Source organism: Wyeomyia smithii, chromosome 2 (assembly GCF_029784165.1).
Source record: "Wyeomyia smithii strain HCP4-BCI-WySm-NY-G18 chromosome 2, ASM2978416v1, whole genome shotgun sequence".
Taxonomy (NCBI): Eukaryota; Metazoa; Arthropoda; class Insecta; order Diptera; family Culicidae; genus Wyeomyia; species Wyeomyia smithii.
In genome coordinates, this window is record NC_073695.1 from 77824604 (window position 1) to 77845351 (window position 20748).

The following is a 20748-nucleotide window of genomic DNA, read 5'->3' on the forward strand; positions in this document are numbered from 1 at the left end:
AAAAGTTACGAACAAAAACGTGTTCTAAAGACAGTTTAATCTCACTCATGTTTCTCAGACATGGCTGGACCGATTTTCATAAAATCAGTGTCAAATGGAAGGTCTAGTTGCCCCATAAGACCCTATTGATTTGTTTTGCAATCGGACTATTACTTTGACTGTTATGTTTAAAAATGTGAAATCCAGCTTTGAAAAGGAACATATTCCGAAGACTACTTGGACTTACTCACTTTTCTCAGAGATGGCTGAACCGATTTCCACAAAATCAATGTCAATTGATAAGTCTAGCTGCCTTATAACACCCTATTGAATTTTGCTATAATCGAAATGTAACTTCATCTGTAATGTACCGAAATGTAAAAATCACGAAACTTCATTATCTCAGAAACTACACAATCAACATTATCATCAGACGAGCGGACTAGTTAAGCGTTAACTGATGAATTATGATTGAACATGTGGTTTCAAAGTTTGGCTGCCCTATACGTTCCCATTTCATTTGATTATAATCGAACTTGAGTGATCGTTAATAAATTGTTAATAAAACAACGAAAATTTATTACCTCAGAAATTACATGACTTATTTGAACATAACTAGTGTCATACGAACGAGTCATCACTCAAACTTACAAATAACAAATTTCATAACAATTTGATGTGTGGCTCAAAAGTTATGGAAAGAAAAGAAATTCAAAGACTATTTAAAACGATACCTGCTTTGATCGTTATTTGTGACCTCAATATAATTTAAATGCGGTATCGTACTATTTGAACGTTCCAAGTTCGTTGATTCCTTGCGATGCGTGTTTAAAGTCTGCAAATGCACGGAGAATCGGCCATAGAATATGATCAAAGTCAAATAACAAATCGTTTGAAATGACTGGTTTTATCGAAATGACATTATCCTCGACTTTTGGCTTCTGTACATCGCCTTAATTCTGAATATATACATATTGGGTGGAAATCGGTCATTTTCAGCAGATTTTCTGGCATCAATCTGACACAGGTATTTAGTTATTTTGGTTGTTTTCCAGAAACTAAAAGTGGTCGTCTTTAAATTCAAAATAGTGTCCAGGGTCAATGTTTGGTTTCTATGCATCATCTCGATATCCATATTGAGTATTATTCGGTTATTTTCGACTGTTTCCTAGAAGTTGCCATAAAACAATTCAAAATGGTGCCTGATTGGTTATTTTAGGCTGTTTTTCACAAACCGGAAGTCGCCATCTTGGATTTCAAAATGGTATTTAAGATCTGGCCTCTGAGCGTCATTCTGATTGAAGAAACACCCATACTTACTTTACTTTACTTTTTTGGCTAACGGACCGTTCACCGGTCCAGGGCCGAACGAATTAGAGATGTCCATCTTCTTCTGTCTTGAGCAGCCGTTCTCCAGTCTCCCCGTACACCAGCAGATCGTGCATCTTCTTCCACCGCGCACATCCACCGCGTGCGAGGCCTACCACGGAGTCGACGGCCTCTTCCTGGTTCTCTACTGAAGATAGTTTTGGCGGCTCTCTCGTCAGGCATCCTGGCTACATGTCCAGCCCACTGCAGCCTGCCCCGCTGTATTACCTTCACTATATCAGCATGTTTGTATACCTGGTACAACTCGTGATTCATGCGTCTGCGCCACACTCCGTCTTCCAGTTTACCGCCAAGTATCGATCGCAGAATTTTACGCTCAAAAACTCCGAGCACTCGTCGATCAGCTTCCTTAGGCGTCCATGCTTCGTGTCCGTAAAGGGCCACCGGGAGTCTCAGCGTCCTATACAGCGCTAGTTTTGTGCGAGTTTGCAAACTACGGGACCTTAGCTGGTTACGCAGTCCGTAAAAAGCCCTGTTCGCAGCTGCAACTCGTTTCACTTCACGGCTCATATCGTTGTCACATGTCACAAGCGTACCAAGATAAACGAATTCGTCAACTACTTCAAATCGTTCCCCATCTATCTCCACCTCAGCACCAACACCACGGGGACTCCCACGCTCTCTGCCAGCTACCATGTACTTCGTTTTGGCAGAGTTAATGACAAGTCCCAATCTCGCTGCTTCTCTCTTAAAAGGTACGAAGGCCTCCTCCACGGACTTACGGTTGATACCGATGATATCGACGTCGTCCGCAAAGCCAAGAAGCATGTGAGAGTTTGTGATGATCGTACCGTTTCTTTCGACGTTTGCTCTTCGTACTGCACCCTCAAGAGCGATGTTAAACAGTAGGTTGGAGAGCGCATCCCCCTGCTTCAGTCCATCCAACGTTACGAACGCGGCTGATGTCTCGCCAGCTATCCGCACGCACGATTTTGATCCCTCCAGTGTCAAACGACTCAGCTTTATTAGTTTCGCAGGGAAACCGTGTTCCAGCATGATCTGCCATAGCTCGTTTCTTTTCACTGAGTCGTATGCCGCCCTGAAGTCCACAAAAAGATGGTGAGTCGATAAGTTGTACTCCCGGAACTTATCGAGGATCTGTCGCAGGGTGAAAATTTGATCCGTCGTGGAACGCCCTTGTCGGAAACCAGCCTGGTATTCGCCAACAAAAGATTCCGATAGCGGTCTCAATCTGAAGAACAGGATACGGGAGAGCACTTCATATGCGGAGTTGAGCAACGTTATCCCTCGATAGTTGCCACAATCCAATCGATGACCCTTCTTATAGATAGGGCATATGAGGCCTTCCAACCAGTCGTTCGGCATTTGTTCGTTCGCCCAGATTCTTAGTATTATCTGGTGGACCGCATAGTACAGCCGCTCGCTTCCCGCTTTTAGAAGTTCGGCCGGGATACCGTCCTTACCAGCGGCCTTGCCGTTTTTCAGCTCATTAATCGCCTTTTTCACCTCCTCCTGTGTTGGTGGCTCCACAGCTTGTTCGTCACTCATAATCGTCATCCTGTTCCTGCTCTGCTCATCCGGTACCTCACCGTTCAATAGCGCCTGAAAATGCTCCTTCCACCTGGCTGCAACCGTCGGTTTATCAGTAAGCAGGTTGCCGTCCTTGTCATTACACATTACACACCCATATTGGGTGTTATTCGATCATTTTCGGCTGTTTCCCAGGAACCGGAAGTCGCCAACCTAGAATCCAAAATGGGTTCTGTCGTCGATTTCAGCTGCTGTGTATCATTCTAGTTCCGGAGATACTCATGTTAGGCGGAAATCGGCCATTTTTGGCTGTTTTCCAGAAACCAGAAGTTGCCATCCTACAATTTATAGTGGTGTCTGAAGTCAATTTTTAGCTTCTTGCAACATTCTGGCTCCGGAGATACTCATATTGGGTGGTATTTGGTCATTTTCAGCTGTTTTTCAGAAACCGGAAGTCGCCATCTTAGAATTCAAAATGGTATCTGTGGTCGATTTGAGCTCCTGTGTATCATTCTAGATCCGGATATTCAATACAATGCAATCCAAAATGTTGCCTGAGGTCAATTATGGAACATATTGGTTACCACTGAAAACTTTCAATCTCCAAATATGGTTCCATTTAGTTGATTAGTCCGCGAGATGTGCAGAAATTTGTGCAGAAACATGTGCTTCCAGAAGAGGGAGGGGCGTCGAACCATTATGGACATATTTGTTACCTCTCAAAACATTCTCATACCAAATTTGGTTGTATTTTCTTGATTGGTTCTAAAGCTGTGCGAAAATTGTGTTTCATTTGTATGGGACCTCTCCCTCATAGAAAAGGGAGGGGTGTCAAACCATCATGCACATATTTGTTACCTCTAAAAATATTCACCTGCCAAATTTGGTTTCATTCAGTTGGTTAGTTCTCAGGAAGTGCAGAAATCTGTGTTTCATTTGTATGGCAGTCCTTTCTACCAAGAGAAGGAGGGGTGTCAAAACATTATGAACATATTTTTTACCACTAAAAACATTTACCTGCTAAATTTGTTTCCATTTAGTTGATTAGTTTTCGAGATGGGCAGAAATTTGTGTTTCATTTGTATGGGACCCCTCCCTTCCAGAAGAAGGAGGGGACTCAAACTATCATAGGAACCTTTATCGGCACCAAAAACCCATACGTACAATTTTTTACGTCGATCGGATCGGTAGTTTTCGGGCCTATATGGATCAGACAGACAGACAGACTTGACTGCATTTTTATATGTATAGATTACAACATCAATTTTTTAGAACCTTAAGAGTGAATATACATTTATTGGGTTGAAGCGTTCTTGTAAATCTATTTTCATAAATAATATGTTTGAATGAGAAAGGCTGGGTCTGACCGCTAGGTGGATTAATTTAGGTTTTTTTTAATAGATTCAAGAATGCAGGTGCCCGCGAATTATTTTGGTCTGAAAAAGCGCTCCACCGAGGAAAAGGTCTGGAAATTCCTGATATAGAACGATGGTATCGATGCAGTGTAGCTGTATTTAGGCAAAAGTATCGATATTTACGTTTATATCGCCAGCAGGAACCCGGCGATGCATTAACGATTGAAATTTATACAGTGGCAAAAAGTTACAATCGCTCAAACTCGGTTCTTAAACTGACATCCTGGCGTGGTAAAGCAACAAAAAGCACTCGACCGTCAATAATTAATGCAATCATTAATCATTAACTGAAGGCATTTTACTGTGCTCCCTAGGGGGAAGCAATAGACCAGACGTTGGAAGCCACATGGTTGAAATGGGGTCTGAAATCGAACGTGGAGTTGGGAATACTTTTACACGTCGCCAGACACCGTTCTAACCAGACGAATACACGAAAACACTCCCCTCGGACGGAATCTTCTCTGCACTATAATCTAATCGGACCCCAAATCATCAGCAGTACTGTCAGGAGCGAAGGATAACGCATGACGTTGGTCTGCACTGCACAAAACTGTGGAATTCAAACGTTTTTTGCATGCGCTGTTTATATGCTGACAAGCAGGGCCCAAGCCAGCACTCCACTATTGGATTTCATTCACTAACTATATTACCTGATTCACGCTTAATAACGAATCTTGTTGTTTTTCGAAGCGCCATCAAAACCGGAGAGTCAAACAAATTTATGAATGCAACCCTGATGCAGATACACAGCCAGACTGTTTTCCCTACCTCTGTAATACTGCAGCAACCAACACTCTCGCCTGAAAGTGATGCGTTCGAAGCGCAGCTCTTTGTTCGGACCGGTTTTCGACGGTCTAGAAGCCAAGTGTCATACGGGCAACAACGAACCAGCGAGGACGATGATAAAGAGTTGACGCTCTGATGGAGGAACAAAAACAGCACAAATGCCAATAAAGATCCCTTTCTGCCTCCCAACTCTCAACCAACCGGGCGTCCGGTGCATTGCAGGGCGGTATGGTACGAAATGTCTCGCGAAGATAGAATGCTAACCCGAGGATTAAGAGAAAGAGAGAGAGAGAGAGAGAGAGCAAGACGGTAGTCCCGACGACAGCGGAATTCCTTTGACCGACACCGCAACAATTTTGCTGCGTACGTTTGTTTGACATGAACGAGCGGAAATTGGAATGTCCTTGCTGGTATGAAATATCAGTCGCAGGAGTCAAAGGTACGTTTAATTTGTTGAAGGTTTATTTGAAGTGTTCTTTTTTTCAAGTGTAACCCTTAGTATTGATCGATGTCTTGTGTAAATGTCATGATCAAATGATTACTTCTAAGAGTTTCATATCAAATTCACTGCCATATATAAAGCCAGTCCGAGGAGTCTTTATTTTTATTCATAGAGGGCGTTGAATGCTTAAAAAAATAGATATTTTCTCAAGCATCAACCTCTGAATCTTAATCTGAAAACAAGTGCTGACAGAGAGAAAGATAGTAAACAAATTGATATACTTATGTTTGTATTTCACCTTTCGAGTATATCATGTCAGTACAAAGGAGGCTACATGAACTGCTAAAAAAAGGTTCCCTAGCATCAACTGATATTTAAACACAGGAAGAATCTGCTCTGTAAAAAACCGGGTTCTTCGCTTGACACCATTTAGCGGTAGAGTTTGAACGAAGTCGTACGGATTGTAAAGACACACCTAGCGGTGACCAACCAAATGACGTAATCACAACACAAATGCAGAAGAAAATTTTCAAAACGATAATGGATGATTGTCGACTGAAAAGTACGCAAATGCAGTTTTACTTTGGATTGAGCACAGACATCGTAAGGATCTTTTCAGTGAGTATTTTAAAATGGCTCGCAGCAATATTGCCAAATTTTTACCATGCACGAAACGGTCGAATAGACAGTAGAAACAAATTCACTAAACGGAGACAACCACTCCCGAAGAAGACGGAAACATTGCAAACTTTCAAGGTCCGGAATTTTTTTTAAAGAGGACAAAAATCTACGGTGCGCCAGATCCTTACTTTTGGATTCCCTTAGGGCCCGAGGTACACAACCCTATTTCCCAATTCGGGATATCCGGGCTCAACGGAACATGACATACATGATGCTGATCTATGGCTACTTGAAAGCCATCAGAGTGTCCATATAACTACAAACTGAACCACTGATTAAAAAAAACTTCAAATAATCCACCTAGCGGTGAGACCCAGCCTTTCTCCTTCGAACTTATAATTTGTTAAAATAGATTTAATCCAACACTCAAAAAATACACCTTGATTATTTCTGCTGGATTTGTCATTCATTTTAAACAACAAATTTTTGGTAGCCAACAGCACAACTATACCGAACATTTAAAATTCAACATATCATCGGCTTCGTGCAACACTGGCACAACTCAAAATTTTGAATTTTGAGTTTTTGATGGCAAATGATGCCAAATACTGTTAAGTTTCATCACACGAAATCCCATTTCGAAAATCACAAAAATTCCAGAGTTATGAGTAGAAGTGCCTTTGCTGCACAAATCGAAATTTTTCCATAAAGTTAGTAAAAACGAAGTTTTACCTTGGACAACGTGAGCACGTAATATGTGCATAATAGACCCAAAGGTGTTAAATAAGGATTGGTAATCTTAAACTTCAAAGTTTTCTTGAAATTCGAAAAATAAATTTTCGACTCAAATTTTCAAACGCGTTTTTCTCGAAAATATGTTTTTGAGTTGTGCCAGTGTTGCACGAAACCGACGCAAATAACATTAAATTCTTTCATATGATATGATGCGATGTTGTTTTTGATTGTGGTATAATTGATTTGTACTCATATACTGCCTATAAATATTCAGATTCTTTAAGTCAACGTTAGTCAGTAGATTACAAATAATGTATAATTAAATGTTGTTCCTTATACATTAATTTGAATGATCTTATCAGTGAAATTAAAATTCTTCAACGCAGTTTATATTACTGATCGTTTCTGAGAGGCATCCAGTGAATGGCCAAATACCAATCAATATGGGTTCTTGAAATCTGGATTATACCCAGTGGCCAGAATCTGACCTAAAACCCAATTTTCAATCGAGATGACCACTTCTGGTTGCCTGATAATCATAAAATCATAAAATCCATCATAAAATTGCCGAACTGCCTAATCTGGGTATTTCTATGGCAAAGATGGCGACAGTTTCCGATCAACAGCCTAAAGTGACAAATATCATCCAATACGATTTGAAGAAGCGGTATGATACCCTGAGGCCAGAAATCATCTTTAGACGCCATTTTAAATGTCTAGACAGTAGCTTCCGGTTTCTACCAGTCTAAAAGGGACAAACATTACCCAATGTGAGTTTTTCAGTACCCGGGATGATGCTCAGAGACCAGGAATCAACTTCATACTTTATTTTGAAATCCGAATTTGCGATACCTGTTTTCTTTAAATAAGTCGTGTAATCTTTGAAAGAAGAGATTTTCAATATTTTTACAATTTGACACATAATGGATAAAATAAAAGTCCGATTACACTGGTCAACACAAGTGTTGCCCCGAAGGTCAAACTAAGAAAAATTGAAAAATTATAGCTTTTCCTGTGATTTTTTTTCTTTCTAGGGCGATTGTTATGAGCTTTAGAGTAGAGATGGTCGGGTATGGGAAATTTATTACCCGTACCCGACCCGTACCCGACTAATCGAAAATTTTCAAACCCGTACCCGACCCGAACCCGTAGTCTGGTTTGTTTAAAATACCCGTACCCGACCCGAACATGAAAAATATCTATTCCAACTACCCGTACCCGACCCGTACCCGAAAGAAAACAACGCCGAAATTGCTTAAACCCGACCCGTACCCGACCCGTCCTGGATTTTTTTTTTTTTTTTTTTTTTCAAAATACCTGGGTACCTCGCACGTTATATGCACTAATTGTCATATGTGGTTTCTCGAGATGATGGCCGGAGTTAGACAAAAACCGAGTGCGAATGTGAACGCATGTTAATGAACCCAGAGTTCCAGGCGGATGGTCCACTATATAGAAGAGGTCCACTATGAAAAATGCATGTCTGGTAAAGTTAAAAAAGCGACGAGTTTTATGTCAACATCGCAGCAACCTGAAATCTTAATATTATAATAAAGTCAAAGTTAATATTGTTTATAACTTGAGAAAAATTTGATGATTCATTTGCATTTGCCAAAAACCTGTAATTTTTTATTACAGATTCGGTGTCATCGATTCAATCTAAAAATCGGTGCAACACAGATATTTCTGTACATCCCTGGTCACAGTGCAAACAAAGACTATGCTATCGCTGTCAAATCTCATATACATATTTACTTCGTACCAAACACAGTAGAGAATCGATGTCCATCCGCCTGAATTTTTTTTACGTCAGCTGTTTCATAATATTTTTCCTTTATCGCTATGATATTCAAGTGCCTAAATCCAAAATGTGGGTGCAATATCATGAGATCTGTTTTGAAGTAGAATACTTCTCTCAGGAAGTTCGGCTACATAGGGATGTGAAATGAAAATCTAAAACCGAAAGAAGTGAAAAATATGTCCAATTTCAAATGCTAATAAATCGGTTAGTATTCGATGGATTTCCTTCGTTCTTGCAGCAATAGATTGGAAAATCTTCTAAGATTCTTCCCAAAATAAGATAATTGTAATTTTATTATTTGAACTATTGTACTATTGAAAATAGTCAAGCCTTGTCAAAACGAAAAATTCGACCTCTGATTGGTCGTTATATGCTTGCTTCCCAAGCACGGTCGACAGGATCATATACCTTGCAATTGAAAACATGCTATTTGGCCTATATAAGAGCCTGTTTCAGCCGGAGCCGCTCATAATAGTTCTAGACAGCGACAACAGCAGTCGTCCCTCCTTAGCAGCAGCACTAGCCCTGTGGTTGGTCACCACGTCTCGGTTTTTCTCAGCGTGTGTCGCCAGACAGCCATTATTCCCCCCGTGTTGGGGCAGCATGAAGATTGCCATCAGGAAATCCAATTTTGGAAATCAAAATGCCTTTTTGAAGGCAGATAAACAAGTCATTGAAAGTTAATAATTTTTGTCAACGCAAGCAAGTATTCTGTGTTGCATCCTAGCAATTTAAATTTGTCGCACCCGTCTAATTTACTGAATGTGAAATAGCTTCCACAGTGCATGTTGTTCGTGTATCTTAATTCCCCCAATGTTAGGGCAGCTCAAAGGTTGTAATTAGCAACCGATTTTGAACAGCAAAATGCTTTTTTGAAGGCAAATAAAAAAATAATTGAAGGTTAATAATTTTCTGGCATCAACACAAGCAGACATTCTATGCGGGATGCAACCAAATTCTGTTGTAGTTGTCTAATTTTTACTTTATTTAGTAAACTCCCCACTGTAGGGGCAGCGCAAACGCTGCGATCAGCATAACCGACATTGAGTAATAAACTGCCCTGTTAGAACGCATTCACAAAAGCAGTTAGTTCGACTATGCAGAGCTAATATGAAGACGATTCAATCAATCAGCGTAAACAGAATTTCGTCGTCTCCCAGCTGCCGAGTTGCAACATGATGCAACACGCAACAGCGAGCAAACGAAATCGCTTGATGTTACAAACCGCAATAAGATACGGGTTAAAACCGTTGCGTGTGTGAGAGCACCATCGGTGTTTATTCGCTGGATACACTATCTACTGTCTACTGAACGCAATAATCTGCTTACATGCGACACGGGGACGAGAACATTTTCTTCAACGAAGCTGCACAACACGACACAAAACATGTTATGTTGTTGCTTCAATGAGAGTGCTATCGGTCCGGCTCGACAAGAAATCATTTTTGTGCATCCGTGCTACGAAACTGAGGAAAAACTTTAGAAACTGAAAAAAAGGTGGAGCTTATCAAATGATCGCTCTGAGCCGGAATGAAGTCACACATATTTTTCAAGTTATATCATTCCACCACGTACGTAAAATAATTCATTCCTATTTTCATCCGTATATAAGAGCCTGTTTCAGCCGGAGCCGCTCATAATAGTTCTAGACAGCAACAACATCAGTCGTCCTTTCTTAGCAGAAGCACTAGCCCTGTGGTTGGTCACCACGTCTCAGGAGCAGCGCGGTTTTGAAGTAGAATACTTCCCTCAGGAAGTTCGGCTATATAGGGATGAGAAATGAAAATCTAAAACAGAAAAAAGTGAGAAATATGTCCAATTTCAAATGCTAATAAATCGGTTAATTTTCGATGGATTTCCTTCGTTTTTGCAGCAATCGATTAGAAAATCTTCTAAGATTCCTACCAAATGCATGGAATTGCAATTTTATTATTCGAACTATTGTACTATTGAAAATTCTTAAGCCTTGTCAAAACACAAATTTCGACCTCTGATTGGTCGTTATACAATTGCTTTACCAAGCACGGTCGGCAGAGTTATGGACCTAGTAAATTGGGAATGCATCATTTGGCCTATATAAGTGCTTCATCAGATAATAAACAGACATTTCATCGGATGTAAATTGAACTACTGAAATTTGAAGAACACAAATAAATATTTGAAGAGTTAATATTTTCTCGTTTTGCGCTATAATCCAAAGTTAATTATCTTCATCTACATGCATACTCTGACTATTATTACGTGTTTGCGTCGCTTAGTGTTTGGCTACGGTTATGCAGTACGCAAATAACGGCACGATGCGATTCGGCAAGACGAAATGTGTCGAAATGTATAGCTCTACTTCGCCTTAAAAAAAGCTGTACATTTCACCACGGTAAGGCGAATCGCATCGCGCCGTTATTCGCGTTCTGCATAACCGTAGCCTTTGTTCCGTTCCTGTTTAATGATGTCGTATTAAATGTACATATTACAATTCGGCAGCACTTCAACTTCTCATTTGCACAAAATTTAAAAATATTCAATGAACTTCATTCAAAATATCAAACAAAAAAAAATTACAATACTGCCAATGAACGGTCAACGTTTATTTACTAGAAAAAATGACTGACACGCAAGCAACCGGGTTATCTTTCTTGTAAAAGTATTCTACTTCAACCTTGCGGTCGTGGCTTTGCATACAACCTTCCTGTGATTTTTTTTTTTATAACTTTTCGAAGTTTGGCATACTGACGTTTTTTGACATGTGTTTAAAAAAAAATTCATTACTTTGAAACAGCTTCAATGATAGCTTGGATTTTTTTGGTGTCAAAGAAAAAGTTGATTCGTAGTTAGTTTGTATGTACTACCTATTTTGTTTTAATTTAAAAAAAATTTTTTTTTTTCGCAAAATTTGGTTGATTTGAGGTGTTGTGCAAAAGCTACGTAATTTGTTTCTGTGAGGAGAACGCCCTGTGGCTGAGGGGAAAAGTGCCAAAATTATTAATAATTAGGTCACCTGCTTTATGGACGGCCCCAAATAAAAAATGGAATGGAGATTGGTGTTCAGCACCCCAAAATTAAGTAAATACCATATTTTTGTCGCATTTATCCACACTTTTTTTACTTAACCAGCCTTTGTATTTAGTTGCCTTACTGTGCAATGCTCCGCGGTTTTCCTCACAAATATGAAAAAAGCCTGGCAAAAATTCCATTTAACTCAAAATGGTTGCAGGAAGAACTATTGACTTTCACATTAGAAAGAGATAGCATGATGTCATTCCCTTGGTGCAAACACTGCCGACAACTGTCAGAATAGGTATTGGCCGATCTCTCGTTGAGTGAGAATGGGCAATTTCTTGTTCGATCTTTCCGATTATCGACACTCAGAAAACACCTAGGTTTGAAATGTTAAAAATTAATTTCTCATAATGCACGAAAATCAAATTACCCGTACCCGACCAATTGAGAATTTTTCAAACCCGTACTGACCCGAACCCGAAGCCTTGGTTTTTAAATTACCCGTACCCGATCCGAACCCGTAAAATATTTTTTTACGCTACCCGAAACCCGACCCGAACCCGTCGGGTACGGGTTTCGGGTAAAAATACCCGTACCCGACCATCTCTACTTTAGAGCAGCATTTTTTTCAATTTTGTTAACCAGTGTTATAATCAAATTAAATGGGTACCAATAGTGCAACTAAACCTTCAATTTAAAACTATGATTGTTGAAATCAGTGATGCCATCTTTGGCAAAACGAGTGAATTTGATAAAGTTTTCTGAACACGTTTCTTTTCATAACCTTCGAACTACATGTTCAATCATCATAAAATTCGTTATTTAGAGGTTTTAAAGCGGTTTTTAGGGGTTTTAAAGGTTTTCAGGGCTGTTTTAAAGGGCTGTTCATTTGATACCTGTTCCAAATCTGTTGTGTAGTTTCTAAAATAATGGAGTTTCATAACTTTTACATTTTGATTTATAACAGACAAAGTTACAGTCCGATTATAATAAAATTCAATAGGGTTTTATAGGCAACTAGACCTTTCTATTGTAACTAATTTTGTGAAAATCGGTCCATCCATCTCTGAGAAAAGTGGGTGAGTTCAAACAGTCTTAGAAACATGTTTCTTGTCATAGCCCGATTTCACATTAGTATACATAACGGACAAAGTTTAAGTCCAATAACAATAAAATTCAATAGGGCCTTATGGGGCAACAAGACCTTCCATATGACACTAATTTTGTGAAAATCGGTCCACCCGTCTCTGGGAAAAGTGAGTGAGTTTAAACAGTGTTTGAAACACATTTCTTTGCATAACTTTTGAACTACATGTCCAATCATTATAAAATTATTTCACAAATGGCCGTTCTTTTGAATTTTGTTCAAATCGGTTTTGTAGTTTCTGAGATAATGAAGTTTTGTGATTTTCACATTTTGATACATAACCTCGAAACTAAAAATCCGATTGCAATGAAATTCAATAGGGTCTTATGCGGCAACTAGACCTTTCATTTGCAATTAGTTTCATGAAAATCGGTCCAGCCATCTCTGAGAAAATCGAGTGAGATTGGGAGACCGTTGCATGCATACACACACACATACAGAAAATGCTCAGCTCGTCGAACTAAGTCGATTGATATAAGAGATTCGACCCTTTGGAGCACTTTTATACCTTTGGTTTTTTCAGTGATTGCTATACCTTTCTATGAGAAAGGCAAAACATGCTAGTTTTAGTTCTAGTGTCTAGTTTTAGCTCGGAGTCGGTAGCGAGGATAAAAAATCCACCTTTAGCTTATACCGTAAAGCGCCCTGTTTCTGCGCGGTTCTTAATTCTGCGCACTTCATATTAAAATGTTAAGAAAATATCAATTGAAAGCATATTTTCAAAAATGATGTTTGGAAGTAATTTCTTACGTAATTACTGTCAACTTTCTGCTTATGTTCCCTTTTTTACTAAACAGCATCAACATTTTGAGACTAAGTGAGCAGAATTAAGAGCCGCGCAGAATTAGGGCGCCTCACGGTACCCTAGAAATAACATCATTTGGCTAATGTCAAGGAAGTTAGTTTTCTTCTGGCTGCGGCGAAATCCACCAACCTCAGACCATTTTCATCTGGTAGCATGAAGGCTAAAAAACCAATAACGTTTGCAGTGGAAAAAAATGGACAGAATTTTTTCCCGATTTTTCATGGGTTCACCTTCAAACTTACTGACGAAATTACCCATGCAGCATCAATCATAGTAACCCATAAGTGAGCAGAAAAATTTGACAGCTCTATTAATCGGGATGGCGAAAACAGTGAAGCTACTCTGTGAGAACTGTGAGCGTTCAAAAAACAGTACCCTGTCGCGGCGAAAACGAACATCGTGCGGCAGCTTGTGGACACCGGATACGCCCGTTCCGACAACTACAACATCTTGGAACTATTGGACAATAATCGAAGCATCGAAAGAAAACTCGGTTCCGGACAGCCGACGACCCTGAGCGACAAGATGCTCCAAAAAATGCTGAAGAGGGAGACCGAGGCGCTCGTGCGCTAGACCGAGAGGTCGGTGTAACCGACCGAACAGTGAAAAAATACCTGGCGAATATGGACATAAATGTCAGTCCTGGTCTCAAAGCTGCAGGCAATAACGCAGTGACAGCGCCTGAGTAAGATTTTAAAGTCTATTTTGTCTCCCCCTGGAAGGCAACGACTGACTGGGCGCTTCGTATTTTACTTCCGCCACGTAAAGAAGTGAGCATCATTCATTTCACACTAGTTTCCCAAGAAGGTGCTGCTATGGGTGACAATCAGCGAAAAGGGGATGTTAAAGCTACTCCTATTTCGCTCCGGACTGGCCGTGAACGGGAAAATTTATAGTACGAAGCTCCTGCCCTGGAAGTTGCGTCGTTCATTAAGAAATACCATGAGACCGTAGACGCGGGCGTCGGCCCATTTCTCGAAGCGATTATTGGAGAAGATGGAGCAGCTGAAAACCAAAGTGGTACCCAAGTTGGCGAACCCGCCCAACGTTCCCAAGGTGCGTTTCATCGAAGATTTCTGGGCAAACCAGAAGTGTAAGATCTACTCCAACAATTATGTCGCAACTGAGGATTGGTAAATAAAACGAAGAAAGAACTCAAAAACATGCCTACACGCATGTTTTCGTCCACCATGACGAATGTTTCGGTTAACTGTCAGAATTTTTTGCAGGTAAGCTACCATAATTACCATCCATGGGAAATTTATCAAACTCAATTATCTGCCTTAGTTATTTTTTACCATCATCCGAAAAAAGTCCATTTATTACTGCATTTTTAACGGTAATTGAACGGAAAAACTATTTCTGACCAACCTATGCGTTCGAGTCCTCGGCAATGATCTCAAGTTTTGGGCTCTTTCCATATGTTTTATCGAGAATCTCACAGAACTCCTCCTTCACGACATCGGGTTTGTCGTCCACTCTGAATAAGACGCGGTTATACGCCGTTCAATATGGAGAAATAGACGATTACGGAAACCATTCTCAATTAGTATACGATCAAAATTCTCTCTGAGGCAAAAGGTTTACGCGGTTTTTTTACGCGGATTCCGGAATTTACGCGGTACTTTTTTTGTGCGGATTTCGGTTTCTCTTCACTCGGATTGCAGAACTAACGCTGGTTTTTTTAACGCGGATTCCAGAATTTACGCGGCACGTATCCCCCGCGTAAAAAGCGACTTTAGTGTAATGCACTTCTATTTCGTCATCTACTGCGTTGTTTAATTCCATGCAAAAATCCATTCGCAACAATCATACTACTTCCTCCTCAGCTTAGATACGGGCTCAGCTTGTATGGGAAACAGTAAATCGGCAATAACACTGTTTTCACACGACCTCTACTACTTATCAGTCGTGCGCACCCAGACCGTAAACCATTTGCGCAACAATATCAACAGCAAGCCTCGTACGTCAGCTCAAAGCTTAATCACACAGTTTCAGATGATTCAGAAGCAGATTCACATCACAGTAGGTACCGCTGGTCACTCTTGAGCCAACAAATCGAAATGTAAACAAAGGGTTGGCCTATATTTTAATTTCGCAAGCGCAGATAGGCACTCGCATCAAAACGTGCCGACGTCGTCTGTGTGCACCAGTTGCATTCACGGCAACAACAGTTCATAACACGGCAGAGTATGGAAAGGAAACACCTTAACGAACGTGTTCGTTCTTAGTTACAAATGTAGCCAACATCATCCAAACACGTGGCCACTGCTTTATCAATTCAGTACGACGAAAGTAGGAAATCTTATTTTATTTGTTAGTGATTTGATTCCACTCTGTTTAATAAAGTATAACATGAAAGAATTGTGCAATTTCCAATACATACCATACAACTCCGAACGCTCCGTATCCTATCGGACGATCTGGCTGGACATCTTGGGGAACAGCTGGCGGTTGGTAATAAGGTGCGGCTGCCGCTAGGATAGCTCCTTGTGGCCCAGCCGCACCGGCTGCACCACCCTGTACTAACGACATCGAGACACTCATGGAGACCCCGCGAGATTGCCTGGTCGGGCCGCCGACCGCCGCCATTCAAGAGCGCAGAACAGGTGAGCTAACCGTGTCGTGAAGCTAGTCGGACATAAAACACTCCTTCAGATCCGAAAATCTTCACGCGAATTGTTCGGATCTTAAATTTGATAAAACTTTGAATTATGAAAACACTTGCAACTTCACACAGAGCTTTTCATGGAAACTTTTAACCTGATATAACCTTGCCGTGGCGCATGGGACAGCGTCGGCTCGAATGCAAACAATGGATTCACCTTTATTTACTAGGCAAGCGCTAGTCGCACAATAAATAACGCGAGGCGTTTTCAAAACAAACACAAAACACTGACACTGGTAGTTATTTTCATCACACTTTTACGCTTCCTGGGATTTTCCTTGCTTTGTTCACTTGTGACTTCGTTTTCAGCTTGCCCGATGGAAAACAAATTCAGTCGGACTCAAGCTTGTTGACTTCCGTTTCTACTGCTGGCAGGTACAATCTGGAAATGGTAATAAGAAATAAATATAGGTAAACATTTGGTTCCAAATACTTTAAAATCTTTAATGTTTACCCATTTGTGCCAAAAATGAAATTTTATACTTGTATGTTAATGTTATTATGATCTAACGAGTTAAAAACACGACCCCGTCATGGGTTGTTACCATAAATGCACTATAAGTATTTGAAAATCTACTAAAGTTAATTTAACAACAACGGTGAAACTTCATATTTTTCGATTAAATTGATTGAGAAACGATTTTTGGCCAACTCATGCATGCTGTAACGCATTGTTTTAGGACCACTATTATTTCAGTCACCATTTTGCTTGTCAATAACCAAAGCATAACGAAAAACTCGTTCAGTGGATACTTGAGTCTAGTAGCTGTACAAATATTACATTTTCTTAATAATCGTAACACCCACTCAAATTCATAATTTAGCAAATCTTCATAATATGATACCGTGTAAAACAGTAAATTTTAATGTGAATAATGAAATTGAGATGACTAGGTACATAGGTACATACCATAAAAACAAACTAAATCAGCTTTCTGTATTGAACACATTGGCTTCCTGCTTGTCTGTAGATTTGGTTAAAATTTGCTCCAGTGTACTAAATCAACAAACATCTGCCAATCGTGCTGAGATTAGCGAACGGCAGAACTCCACTCTACGTCGTCCTTATCAATCCCGAAACCTTGACTCGATTGCAATTGAAGAAACTGAAAAATCAGGAATCATCTGCACAAAACGCGATTTTCCGCACACTTTTGACAGTTCTCGATTGTTTACTACTTCATGTTGGCAGGCAGCGCACGCACACTCGGCCAGGCTCAGCGATCCGATACCGAAAAGCAGCTAATCGCTCGAAGTAACAGCGAAAATGAAGAGAGCGAGAGGTAGCAGCTGTCAATGCCGAAAACTAGAACACACACGCACACACAGCTACGGAAGCAGCTCGACTCGGTTTCATACCGCGACTGCGGACAAGGGATGGACAAAATGAAACTTGGCGATAGATAATGGGAGAGAACAAAAATGGATGTTCCAAGTACAAACTATTTTCTAGGTGCTTTCTTCACTCGTTCATCAGCGCACACTATGCACTCGTTTATGGCAGTGGTCACAATTTGTAACAAATTTCAGTTTGTTATTACAAGCAGCGATTCCGTAGTGTTTCGTTTTATGTATATTGCACCGTTGCACAGGTTTGTCACAATATTTTTCCACAAATTGGTTACACCCCTTCAAACACTGCTTCACTGATTTGTCAGTTTATTGTGTTCTTAGCAAAAAGATACCCAAACTATACAACGAGCGAACGATCGAACGCTGAGCTAAACGGGCACGTCCAAACTCAACCAAATTTACTCGGAGACTGAAAGCTAAAGCACAAGCACGTACGTCTCTAGAACTCGAACTCGCTCATCGCAAGTGCAAGCAGCAACTCCAAGCTAAAAGGCTTCTTGCCGAAATATACGCTCGCATGCATGCGACAGCCAAATGGGATGAAAAGAAACGGAAGCATAAAGCTTTTTGTACGAACAGATCGACAATCGTATACAAAGAAAAAAAGTTCTATCATCGCGAGAGAAGCGTGCGGGCTTCGGCCGCTTCGGTACCTTTGGATAAGTGTTTGTGACGAGAGCGGGGTTATTCTCGCAAAGCATGTATTTTTATTACAACTTACAGGTGGTGTGTGTGATGCACATGTTCGATTTGGCATGACATGACGATATATTAGAAGGTTGAAATTTGTATACGATTTCCTTACTACACTGAAATAAGTAGCATAATATTTGAAAAGGGTATTACAGGGGTATTTATATATTTTTATTCGATAGAAAATGTAAAAAAAAAACATCTAGGGTAAATGACCCAATAGTGGAGCAGCTAAGCACGAGTTATGCAAAGAATCTAGTTGGTCCGTTTCACTATTTTCTGATGAAATGGGTTCTATTTGATAATTTTGCACCTTTAAATTGACTTTGAACCCGCTTTGAGGGTTTAAATTAACTAAAATATGTTGCACGCTTTTGTTCCAATAGTTGACGTAGAGTTCCTATAGTTGTGAATGGGTGTTCCTGTAGTTGCGGTATATAAAACATTCGTGTTTGCTTGGTTAAATGAAGGTATTTGCCACGCTTGAAGTGGTTTTTGATTGTTTTACTATTTACCATATTGTTTTCAACATGTCGGTTTGCAAGTAAATACAAAAATGCACGAAGTTAACTAAGAGACGGATTTTGCGCCAATTTGATCAGATGTTGGCAAAATTCAGTGAGGGTATGTAGGTTTTATTAAAATAAATCAAATTTTGCATACTTTTTATAAAATGTCTTTAGACTAACATTTGATAAGGGCTGAAATTGGCTGAAGAGAAAGACCAATGCCGCTCATTTTGAAATATTCAGAAGAATTTTTTTTTCACAAATGGTGACTTCTCAACACTGGAAGTTAGAGTCTATTACCTCTGCTTCGTACTATGTTTGCGCCTACATTTTCGACGTTAGTGTTTACTAAAAGAGCGACTGAAGCTGTGAAAGGCTCGTTGAAAGAATTACAAGACCAAAAGCAGTGGGTAAGCATCGATTAAGAGGTCATACATAAATAATATAGCATTTTAGGGGTGAGAGCGATAGCTTTTGTGGCCGATCATGTATGAAGTATCGTTAAATACGCAGTGGCAGGGGAAGGTGGGGTTCAAAAATTTAACAGTAATAAGTTACATCATTTAGGTATGTCCCCTAGTACCTGCTTGTCCCTAATAAACACAAGTAGTCCTACATACATATGTTCTGATAAACGTAAATCAGAACTGCGAAACATACCGCAACTATAAGAGCATAGTGTATTCTGTGATCCAATAGTGGAGGAAGTAATTTATAAATAATATGATCATCTATTAACGAACTTCACCTGTGAAACAGTTTCCATAATAAACTATTATCTGGGAAAATAATTATATAAGTAATAATCGTACTAAAACCACACACATATCTTGAAACCTTCGTGGACAAAATAAGAACATGGGTAGTGAATGGTGCCTTCCGGGTAAGTTTCTGAAAAATACAGTATTCTTCAGTAATTTGGATATTTTCAGTATATATTGTTGTAGTAACATATGTACTTATGTTTAATCTATTATTTTTTCAACATGTAGCATAAGCAATTCGGTTCTAATTAGTTTAAACGATGCCGCCGCGATGCCGCAACTATTGGTGCTACCACAACTATTGGATCATATACCCTATTCTACTGACTTTTTAATATTTAAGCAGCAGAACTATTGAAAAAATCGATTTTAAAATTAACAACTGTAAGCGATTTTAAGACAACCCTGTTGTAAAGAAATCATGACACAGGGATGCCATTGGCAATACACGCTCACTATGGGCTGCTCAGCGGCTGAGTTGAATTTTAATTATTTTTTTCAGTTGTTCGAAGACGTCAAAAAATGAGTAGAATTAAATTGATCATGGCGGGAAATTTACTCAAAATTGCGTGTTGTTGTTGTTATTTTATTTTGCAATTAAAAGCAAACAGCAAACCAAGCAAACCGTCTGAAAAAAGGAGGAAATAGAAATGTTTGCAATTAATTGTTATCGGTAGGTAATTCATAATTTGAAATAATTAACTGCAACTAATGCCAAATTATTTTTTTCACCAGGACTCGTTGGTTGGATATACGGCGAATAAATTCAAAGATCTCCCGTGTCCCGGCGAACAAAGGTAAACTTCTTGAAATAAAATAAAAAATTTTAAAATAAAATTCATTAAAAATGCAAAATATAATAATATCGAGTCAATAATGATAATTTTTCCGAAATTCCCTCATTGAAGCTTAAAGTACTCATTTTTGAGTCGAAAATGAGTAACTATTACGCATCGCGCATCAGGTATATGGGTAATATTTACTCAATTTTTATAACATTCGGTGGTACTCAAAAATGAGTAAAACAACTTCTACTCAATTTTGAGTACAAACTGTTTTAGCGAAACTGATTAGGGTTTGACTCAGTTTTGGGTTATCCAGAATGAGCGTGTAAGCAAAGTGACATTTCTGCTGCTGGCTTGTGGAAAATATA

General features: G+C 39.6%; 1 protein-coding gene across 3 annotated transcripts in view; it reads right to left on the reverse strand.

The window, feature by feature from the left end:
- LOC129725333 (serine/threonine-protein kinase NLK) overlaps positions 1-18082 on the reverse strand; it is a 189027-nt gene extending 170945 nt beyond the window's left edge. For 2 of the 3 annotated variants that reach the window (XR_008728075.1, XM_055681012.1), the window contains exons 1-2: positions 17187-18082; positions 15995-16658 (exon numbers count right to left, since the gene is read on the reverse strand). Coding sequence is in view for 2 of the 3 variants with exons in the window: in XM_055681012.1 (XP_055536987.1) it covers positions 15995-16200 (206 nt within the window). In the remaining variant the exon portion in view is untranslated. The remainder of the gene's footprint in view (positions 1-15994; positions 16659-17186) is intronic. The other variant, XM_055681013.1, reaches the window with a different exon arrangement.
- Positions 18083-20748: the final 2666 nt, after the last annotated feature.